General features: G+C 31.8%; 2 protein-coding genes across 2 annotated transcripts in view; one reads left to right on the top strand and one right to left on the bottom strand.

The window, feature by feature from the left end:
- Positions 1–4,728: 4,728 nt before the first annotated feature.
- LOTGIDRAFT_165549 (hypothetical protein) lies at positions 4,729–6,111 on the top strand (the record flags this gene model as incomplete). Its single annotated transcript, XM_009062586.1, has 2 exons — positions 4,729–5,113; positions 5,360–6,111. The coding sequence occupies 2 exons, from the start codon at positions 4,729–4,731 to the stop codon at positions 6,109–6,111; spliced, it is 1,137 nt and encodes a 378-aa protein (XP_009060834.1).
- A 741-nt stretch (positions 6,112–6,852) lies between these two features.
- Positions 6,853–10,553, bottom strand: part of LOTGIDRAFT_165548 (hypothetical protein) — a gene marked incomplete at both ends in the record, with an annotated part of 4,233 nt that continues 532 nt past the window's right edge. Inside the window, one exon of the mRNA XM_009062585.1 lies at positions 6,853–7,133. Coding sequence (XP_009060833.1) covers positions 6,853–7,133 — 281 coding nt within the window. The remainder of the gene's footprint in view (positions 7,134–10,553) is intronic.

The raw sequence follows: 10,553 nt of genomic DNA, 5'->3' as shown, positions 1-10,553 counted from the left end.
TAAAAACTTTTTACAGTTAAAGTGTTTGAAAAAGATGAAATATGGTCAGCCGATTTAATTCATATGCCAGTCGAAAGAGGATTTAAATATTGCTTAACAGTTATAGATTTGTATACGAGATATGCTTGGGTTATTCCTTTGAAAAACAAAACAGGATTATCAGTCAAACACGCATTTGAAACGATTATGAAACAATCTAACCGTCATCCCGAAAAACTGTGGGTAGATAAAGGAAGTGAATTTTATAACAAAAATATGAAATCTCTGGGATTTGAAATTTACAGCACGCATAATGAAGGTAAAGCTGTAGTTATTGAGAGATATAATAGAACGGAACGGAAATCTCAAAAATGGCTTAAAATATTACCAGAGGTTGTAGATGAATACAATAACAAAATTCATTCATCTATAGGTGTCACACCAACACAAGCCACCAACAATCCAAATACTATAAAGTCAATTAACGCGTAACATAACTACGAAAATGAAATAAAGAATTTAAATATCAAACCCAAATTTATAGTCGGAGATCGAGTTCGTATTTTCAAATATAAAAGTAAATTAGAAAAAGGTTACGTTGGATACTGGACAAACGAAATATTCATCGTTGATATAGTAAACACATCATCACCTCCAACATATGAATTAATCGATCAAGACAAAGAACAAATCATAGGAAGGTTGTATCAAAATGAATTTCAAAAAACCGACTTTTAAAAATGAATGAATTTCTCGAAAACAAAGATGATGATGAAGAATTTGATAGAAGATTAAGAAATTTAGATGTGGACAAGCATTTACGCTTTCTTAAATTTAAATTTTTTAAATTTAAATGCAAATTTATGTTCAAAATATTATTGAATGTGTTTTATCAGAATGTAATACAATTTTTTCAAACACAAACAACGTATATATTTCATCAATTGGGTTTTCAACAATACTTACCGCATACTCCTCAAAAGACCGACTTTTAAAAATGAATAAATGAATTTCTCGATAAATATGGAAACGATACAACCACAAACTTTCAACTGAGCGAATGAGTTAAATATATCACCGTTTTATTATTGTATGAGAGATGAAATAAATGATCTGAAATATAAGAAAGGTAAATTTTACGCGATAACAAATATACATACTTCCGATCAAAAAGGAGTTCATCATTCTGCTTTGTACAAAGACTCTTCAAATGACATATATTTCTTCGATTCTTATGGATTAGAACAAGTTTGGATTAGGTTCTTTATCTTTAGAAACTAAAAAACTTAACACTACAGCGTGGATAAATAAAGCGAAACCTTACTTTGTGGATCAAATCGGAGACACTTTTCAAGGTGATTTAGATATGAACACTTTTACCATAACTAATTTAAAGTCTCCGGAAAACGATAATGACGCCGCTCACAAGAAATATTTACGGGATCAAATAAATTCAATTGAAGTAAATAAAAACCATTTAGAAGATAAAATAAGTAATGTGAAAAGATTCTAAATAAACTAAATAATAAAAATTTTATTAATGATACTAAACTACAACAAGAGATAAAAAGTTTAATAAGTTTTATTCAAAAAGAATTGGTCAACGTTGCGAATAAAACTGAGTTACAAAATTTAATTTCATTAATATCTAAATTAGAGGATAAGATTGCAAAAATTAGACATTCAACAATTAATAGATAACATTCCAGATGAAAATGAAGATACGTTTCAACAGGAATTAAATGCTCTGGAAACTAAACTTAACAGTGAATTACAAAAAGAACTAAGAAATATTAAACAACAAATACAAAACATAGATGATAGCGAAATCAAAACCTATATTCAACAACAAATACAAAATATTGATGATAGCGAAATCAAAACCTATATTCAACAACAAATACAAAATATTGATGATAGTGTTATTCAACAACAGATAACCAATATTAATAACCTAGTTTTAAAACAGGACAAAAACATAGTCGCATTAGAAAAAAAAGTCTCAAGAAAGAATCATAATATTTCAATGTTCCATTTGGAAATTTGAGTTATGAAGATGCTTCTGTTACTGATAATATAGATAGATCAACAGATTATGAATATAAAAAATATGGATTTACAGCAAATATAAGAGTATATTCTCCAGATTTAACCGCCCCTATAAAATATTTGATTCTGAAGATAAAAATACTTTTTTTTTCGAAGAATAAATTGTAATGGAAATTATTTTTCCTATACAGGTAAAAGTTGATTCATTATTCTTCGGACAAGCATTATATTTATCAATTCAACGCTCGTAAAGTTCTTCAGTTTATCAATGGTGCAAAAAATGTAGAAACTAAAGAATTTGAAATTAACGACGAATACAACAAGGTTTTAGTCACTTATATGAAATTAAAACGAGTGGAAAATATATAGATAGGTTTAGAATGTTAATCATACCAGATAAAAAAAAATAAAGATCAACTTGCATTGGAAGATTTTGATATGATATTGGAGACGGAAACTCCTCCATCAATGAATATTATTAGAAATCCAGAACCACAAAAAAGGGAAAATGAGTTATGAGTTTTTACGATCATCAGACTTTGAATACGTAAAACTATATTTTGTTAATAATGATATATTTACCTCAATTGATATTTATAAATGTCAACAAAAACAAAATGTTTTAATACCAGCAATAAGAGATGTTGTTGATGCATATGTTAATATATCAATCTCTATTAAAAAACCGAAATTTTCAGTTCATCTGAATAAGATTAATGATTCGAAAGAACAAATATCCTTAGTATTTATACAAGTTTTTATTGAAGATAGTAAACACGTAGCAGCTTTATCAGAAGTTCACTTAATTTAATTAACTAAAAAATGGAACTCGAAAGTAGACAACAATATATGATAGACAAACAAAACGAACTAAAAGAAAAACTAAAACAATTCAACAAATGCAGAAAAACATGGAGTAGAATCGATTCTGTTTTCAAAACATTAAGCACAGTTCTAACAGTAGGGATAACGGTGGCAACAGCCGTAACCGGTGGATTAATGCTTCCAATAATTGTCCCAACTGTATTAGCCGCGTTCACTGCCGTTCAAACTTCATCTTGTGGATTTATTACTTTAGGTTTTACATCAAAAAAGAAAGCTCCTTTTAAATACATATCTTAATAAATGATTCATTTTTTTCGAAAGATCGAGAGAAGATAAGAACATAACCATTGAAGAATTTGAAAAATGCAATGAAATTTTAGATAAATTTGATGTAGAAATATCATCAATAAAAGTTAAAAATTCCTAGTTAAAAATAGTTGCTTAAAAAATATGAATAAAATTGAAATTTTAGACGATGAAAAATTCATATCAAATGAACTTTTTTCCAATGTTATTAAGCTTATCTCTGATGAATTTATAACATTTAAAGGGCAAATTGAATTAGATGGAGAGATAATTCAAGATGGAGGACACAAACAATACATGCAATTTGTAGGCTTTAATGCCAAAACTTTTCGCAATTTCTTCACAACAGTGGATGTAAAATAGGATGCTTCTGATTGGTATTTCTCAGGAAAAATCATTTTACGTAAAAACAATTTCAAAGAAATAAAAAGATCAAAAAAGGGTAGTGGTGTTACCCTACTCAAAAAGATCAATGAATATAGCGGTATAAATTGTTATATACCGAGCGATGGATACTGCTTTGTAAAGTGTGTTTTAAACGAAGACTACACGAGAGAATTTCAAGATTTCATCAACCGTTTTTCAAAATCAAACAGAAAAGGAGTTATGACAACTGCTAGAATCTGTGAATTCAATAAGAAATTTAATACTAATTTTCAAATTTATATGCCCAAACATAGACATTTTCAACCAAAGAAAGTATCCGAGGAATTAGATTGGGTATTTTACTTACATAAATCACATTTCTGTCTCAGGCATTACAGAAATAGAAGATAATTGCGATGAAAACGTATGGAGAACTTGTGGAGATGATAATGCGATAACGCAAGTTACACCTCTAAAACTAAACGTTTTTCCAACCATTCACGATGATTGTTTATACGCATGGGATTGCGAAACCTATAACTAAAATAAAGCCATACCTTATTCTTGCACGTTGATTAATTTAGAAAAACTAAGAAAAATGTTAGACAGAATAAATAATCTCTCTCCAGATTTAAAGCCGACAGATTCCATTCCAGAAGAATTTTATAATAAATTAATGAATATAGTAGAAATATTTGTAGGTACAGATTGTATCGATCAAATGTTACAACGTTTAGGAAAAATAGATCAAAAAAGAATAACATTAATTGCTCATTACGGTAGCGATAACTGGATCATGATCAAAACGTAAAAAAAAAGTAACACAATGCCCTTTAAAAACAGCCAAAGGAATTCTGTCTCTACCTTTAACCGATGAAGATTTACAGAAAAAATGGAAAAGACAGAAAGAAATAAAGGGTTACTTTAATTATTTGCAAAATATTAATTCCATATGTTCCTTTCAACATGAATCATCTAGTTTAGCGGCATGGGGTAATTCATCTAATCTACCAATGAATTTGAGAAAGATCGAGGATGTAGAATTCTGGTATGAAAGTACTAGAATGGTTCCGAAACACACCGAAAAAGAAAAAAAAAGAAAAAGTTTACTCACATACTCACCCTTTTATAAGATATTTTATCAGACAAAGTATTAAAGGAGGAAGAGTTTCGGCAAATCGAACATCATTTGAAACGAATAAAATGGATGAAATTTGTAATATATTAAAGGAATACACAGAAACACCAAGTGATAATATAATTGATTTATTTAAAGAATATAGTGCTAACCCAAAAGATAAAACAGAGGTTCATTCGAGACTTACAAAAATAAAATGTACTAAACTAATGGCCTTTGATGCTAACGGTTTGTACGCTTCCGCCATGTCGGATTTAGACAGCGAATATCCGAGAGCGGAAAGTGGTAGACCATTTCGACAAGAAGAAAATAAAGAATTTGTTAAGCTCTTTAATGAGCAAAAATTCAGACCTAGAACTGCTATTTTAAAAGCCTGGTTTGAATATCCTACCAACATGCTCTTCCAACCCATACCAGCTAAAGATAAAATCAGTTTTACGAATAGAATAGGTAAAAAGGAAACTGGCACTAAAATCAGGTTTAGAAATGGTTTCTGTCACGACGTTTTAACATCGGTCGATAATCAAGAAATAGTGAAAGGCGGTGGACGAATTATTAAAATATTAGATGGTGTAGTTTACGAAGAAAATTTTAAAACTCCACCCTATAGAGATTCTATTTTATTTTTGAGAGATCTAAGAAATAAATATAAACGATAAGGTAATATCGTGGGTAGTAATTGCATGAAATTATTAGGTAATTCATTGTATGGTAAATCTATTCAGAAGGATATAACTACATCGAGACATCTATGTAGTGAAGCGACTTTAAAAGCCAACTTCGATTCACACGTTATAAACTATGAAAAAGTAAATGATAGTCAATATATAGTTGAGATAAATGAAGAAGAAAAAGAATTTTACTGTACACCTCCTAAATCTACACGACTAACACCTAGTCATTTGGGATCATTCGTTTTATCTCACAGTAAAAAAATAATTAATAATTTTACTCGCGTGATAGATGGATTTTATAAGCCTGAAATATACTATACGGATACCGATAGTTTATACATTTCGTCTAGCAATTGGGATAAATTAAATGAAGCTGGGTTGGTGTCCGAAAATGACAATTGTAAAGGAAAGAATGATTACGGTGATGGTGGAATTATATTTGGTTTATATTTAGAGCCAAAAATTAAGTACAATATCATTCCAACTTCCGACGGTATTCTAAAAGAAAAGAAAACGTTTAAGGGTTACTCTAAAGATAAGATAAGCGTAGAAGATTATATTCGATTAGCTAATGGACACGATGTAACGAATGAATTTAAGAAACCATGGGTAAAAAGTTTCACCAATAGAGTAGTTATTCCAAAGGATGATGATAAACAAAAGAAAGTTTTTAGAAGTTATCTAAATCTCGTTAAGAGAAAAGCACCAGACAATGAAGGAATCATGTATCCTTACAACGACGGAAAAGAATTGAACATGGATGAAAACTACTAATTTGATGATTTCGATTACCTTACTATTCAAGAAGAGAATGAAAAGTGTTAATTTTTTTGTTTTAAATGAAGTTGAATAACAATTTCCTCGTTACCAAAATCTATAAACCTATTTTTACCATCTTTGATTTCCAGATTTATATCTTTAATGATAAAGGAATTAAGTGGTAAATACGTCGTTTGAAATGGTTTCTCTATAATTCTATATCCTATCGGTACAGTGAATGTTGGAAGACTGTAAATAATCTGACGTTTGTATTTATTGAAAAATCCACCGTTTATCAAATAGCAATGTATATTTATCACATCGATATCATTCTCGATATTAGCTTTGTGTGGTGCTAAAGTGGATTGGGTGTATATTTGTATATCAAATCCTAGTAACGTATTCAATGAATTTTCTACGTTGAAATCAACTTGACTATTATTTCTTAATATCAATTTTATTTTGTTCAGATTCAAATTACCTTCGAAATCAATATTGTTTTTACCATTGACACTTCCTCCATATTCAGATAGGTATTCGTAGCTTCCTGGTAGTAAACGTATGGTTTTGAACGTAACTCCATTATCTGTTGATATTTTTATTTGATTATTTTTTTCGTTGATAGTTCTAATGGAATTGTAAACAGAGAAATACTTTAATCCCAATTCATATTCTTGATTGCGATCGAGTTCGTACTCATAATCTAGAGACAATTTAATGTCTGATTTATTTGAGGTGATGACGAATAGTTGTTCTTTATTTGACATTTTTAATCACGCTTTTATAATCATTTTTATCTATTTGACCTTTTTCTAGGAGTCCTTTTAATATACAATTCGCTTCATTATATTGTCTGTGCGATCGATTTTCTTCCTTCATTGCCGCTAATATTACACGTAATCTATTAAGTAGTTCCTCGTTGTTGTCGGATAAAAACGTTATACCTTGTCCAGATGCCACCATATCATCGAAATTGTCTATTTCTTGTATGATTGGTGTATAATCGTCTGCATAATCATCTAATGCCTCTTCTTCATCTTCATATTCATCAGGAATAACTTTATTTAAATATGTTTCAACTGCTTTCGATCTTCTTGTTTCGGGTCCCGACTTTCTTATTGCATGTAGAAATTTTTAGTATGCTAGTAAATCTTTGTAATCGGCAATGCCAATATACCCGCCTTTCATTAAATCTATTAATCCTCTCGTTAATGTAAATATTAAGTCTTTTGTATCGATTTTGAATATAGGGGAATTTGCCATTTAACAATAACCCCTCATCATCAATGATTGGAGTAATACTCTTTGGTAAATCTGCTTTAGGGTTTGAAAAAAGACTATTAATATCATCTAATGTCCTAATTATAATACCACCATATGGATTCGGTTCTGGGTGATGAGGTTCTATAGGAGGTATGGGTTCTATAGGAGGGATGAGTCTCTTTTTAATATCCTCTTGAGATTTTAATATGGGTTGAAATAGAGTTTGTAGATTTTCTGTTAATCCGAGTTGTTATAATCTGTTATTTTCAACTTGGGTCTTTATTTTATTCTCAGCTTTGATATATTCTGTATTTCTTTTTAAAATATTATTCCAATCGTTACTCATTTTTAAAAAAAATAAAATTAACATATGTCGATCATAACTCTTTCACCCGCAGGTTTTCTAGTATTTACAAATACATATCCATGATCATCTGGGTTTCTCCATTGAGCTTTACAAACTTTTTTGAATGTATCTCTGTCCATTCCGTGATTTATCGACTGAATGATTTGAGATAAATCTTTATCGTTTGATTCAAATAATAAAAAACAATTTGCATTTTTTCTAATGAACATAGAATCCATCCCGTAAAAAGATTGAGATTGGTATATGCAGCGACAGTCTTCCCTTCCCTGATGTCTTCCCTTCGTGAAGAATTCTTGTTGAACAGCTTGATTTCTTTGCGCAACGCAGTCGTCAAACAATATTAAGTTCTTTCGTTTGCTATCAATATTAGACAAGTCTAGATCATTAACATTTTTTAAGAAAAACTTTTATATCCATTAGATTCTTTCCTTCGATGTAGTTATCTATGATATCTTTTATTTCCACTTCTTCTTCGTTTTCTTCGAAATATTGAAATAGGTTTTGAACATCTTTCTTTGGTAGATATTCTAAAGCTTTGAGGAATTGATAATACGATTGCTCTGGTGTTGTTCTGTAGATATACAAAGAATCGAAATCTAAAAGGTTTGGTGTTGTCAACATGTTAAAAGTGAGATGAGTTTTCCCAGAACCGGAACTACCGCATATACACATGAGCATTGGGTTATTAGGAAATATTTCTGAATGGTTAAATTTTTTACCCATTTTTTATTATTTTATTTTATTCTAAAAATCACTCCTTCTCCTTTATACTTTGAAAGAAATATTCCTTCTCCAGTGTGTATATTTTTTAAAAATATTCCACTACCCTTATGTTTGACTTTGACTTCTCCTGTATCAATACTATCTACTAATTTATTTAATCCTTGTTTAACAGTTTTCTTGGTTTCTTCCCCAAATCTTTTTCCAAATTCTTTTATTGTGCCTATCATATGAATGTAGGTAATTAGGTCACAGGTAAATCGGTCACCGGAAATTTGGTCACAGTAAAAAGGTCACACGGTAATTTGGTCACAGTAATAAGGTCACACGGTAATTTGGTCACAGTAAAAAGGTCACACGGTAATTTGGTAATTTGGTAATTTGGTCACAGTAAAAAGGTCACACGGTAATTTGGTCACAGTAAAAAAGTCACACGGTAATTTGGTCACAGTAAAGGTGCATTTATACAGAGCGCGAACGCGAACGCGGTTTTTCATCATGGAATGGTTTCATCATTTTATAGAGGGACCGTTCAAATAGAATGCGAACGCGAACGCGAAAAAGTATTTGTTCGCGCGGTCGACCGCCGAGATTGCCCCAAGAGCGAATTTTTCAGAAAGTCGCGGCGGATTTCTTGCTATCAACCAATCAGCTTGTACCACCTCCCTTGCATCATTTCCTAAAATGGAAACTTGTGCACATGGCTTTTCCAATTTGCTGTAGGGTACAAACAATGGATAAAACGGAAGTTTTGATTTTAGAAGTTGAAAAGAATCCAGAGACAGTAAAAAGAAAGATATTTGGAAGGGAATCGGAGAGAAGGTTGGACTGACAGGTGTGTGATTTTTCCTGTTTCATCAATTGTATGGAACTTATAAAGAAAATAACATTGGACCAATTCATTAATTAATTACTTTTTAATTGACTGTTGTTACACTTTGTTTAAAACGTCCTCTGCTGGCTTGGGTGCATGCCGTCGACGGTTTTCCGCGTTCGTGTTCGCGCTCTATTTGAATGACTGAACTGATGAAAAATCGCGTTCGCGGTCGCGCAGGTCGCGTTCCATGGGGGTTCTTTGGACTAATTGCTCTGTCAAGATGCGGTGTCATGAATCCTCCGACACTCCGACACAGTCCGACAAGCCATTTGAGACTTAATATTCGCAAATTGAAAAGCACGTTTTCATCACACAGGCTGCAATCTTGACTACGTTTTCGAATTTACCACTGAACGTGGAATTCATATTTCCGCAGAATTGTATTTCTGGTCCTCATATCGATCAAGTGGCGTTTGAGATTGAAATAATAAACAGTTAGGCCTATGTGACCTAAATTTATACTGGCATTGTCACGATTGTTTAATGAACTAGTCTTTAGATCAATTTGCCTACCAAGCCATATCAAACTTGAAAGGTGCCACCAAGCCGTTTCAATCCGCGATGAGATTTGCTGCTGGTGGGCGTATAGGCTTGTGGGCGTCCGCTCGTATAGATTAGCACCGTTGCCCGTAAATTTCCACGCCTGTCCCAATGACCTGAGCGTTTTTCAATTTCCGGGTAGGGTAAGATACGTGCGAAGCATCTCACCCCACCCCCACCCGAAAATCGAAAAGAATCTGCTTTGAAAAAACGCTCACGTTATTGGTACAGGCACGGAAATTTATGAGTAGTTGAGATTATATATAAAATACATATTAAATCAACTTCATTGCTGAAGTCAATACTGGATGATTTCACAGGCTGCATTCAGTGAGTGGGAATTCTGTAATTTGGAATGGCGAGAGTCGGCAAAAGTTAAACGGTGGTATGGCTTGCAAGCTTAAAAGGCAGACCGGTGGCGGGTTGTATCAGCAATAACTATACTGCAGATTGACAGGTATACCAAATACTGTTCGACCGTTCAGGGCCCCACAAGGTCCATCCATCTCTGGCAGAGGGCAAGCAGAACACTATATTATGTATTATGAAATAAATATCACTACACCAGTTACCAGTAATTTCATTTTACTAGTTTTGCCTTGACCAGATCACTGTGTGACCATATTACTGTGACCAAATTACCTTGTGACCTTATTACTGTGACCAAATTACCATGTGACCCTTTTACTG

The sequence above is a fragment of the Lottia gigantea genome (genome assembly GCF_000327385.1).
Source record: "Lottia gigantea unplaced genomic scaffold LOTGIsca_52, whole genome shotgun sequence".
NCBI lineage: Eukaryota > Metazoa > Mollusca > Gastropoda > Lottiidae > Lottia > Lottia gigantea.
Note: the sequence above shows the minus strand (reverse complement) of the source record. Positions and strands in the feature narration are given on the sequence as shown.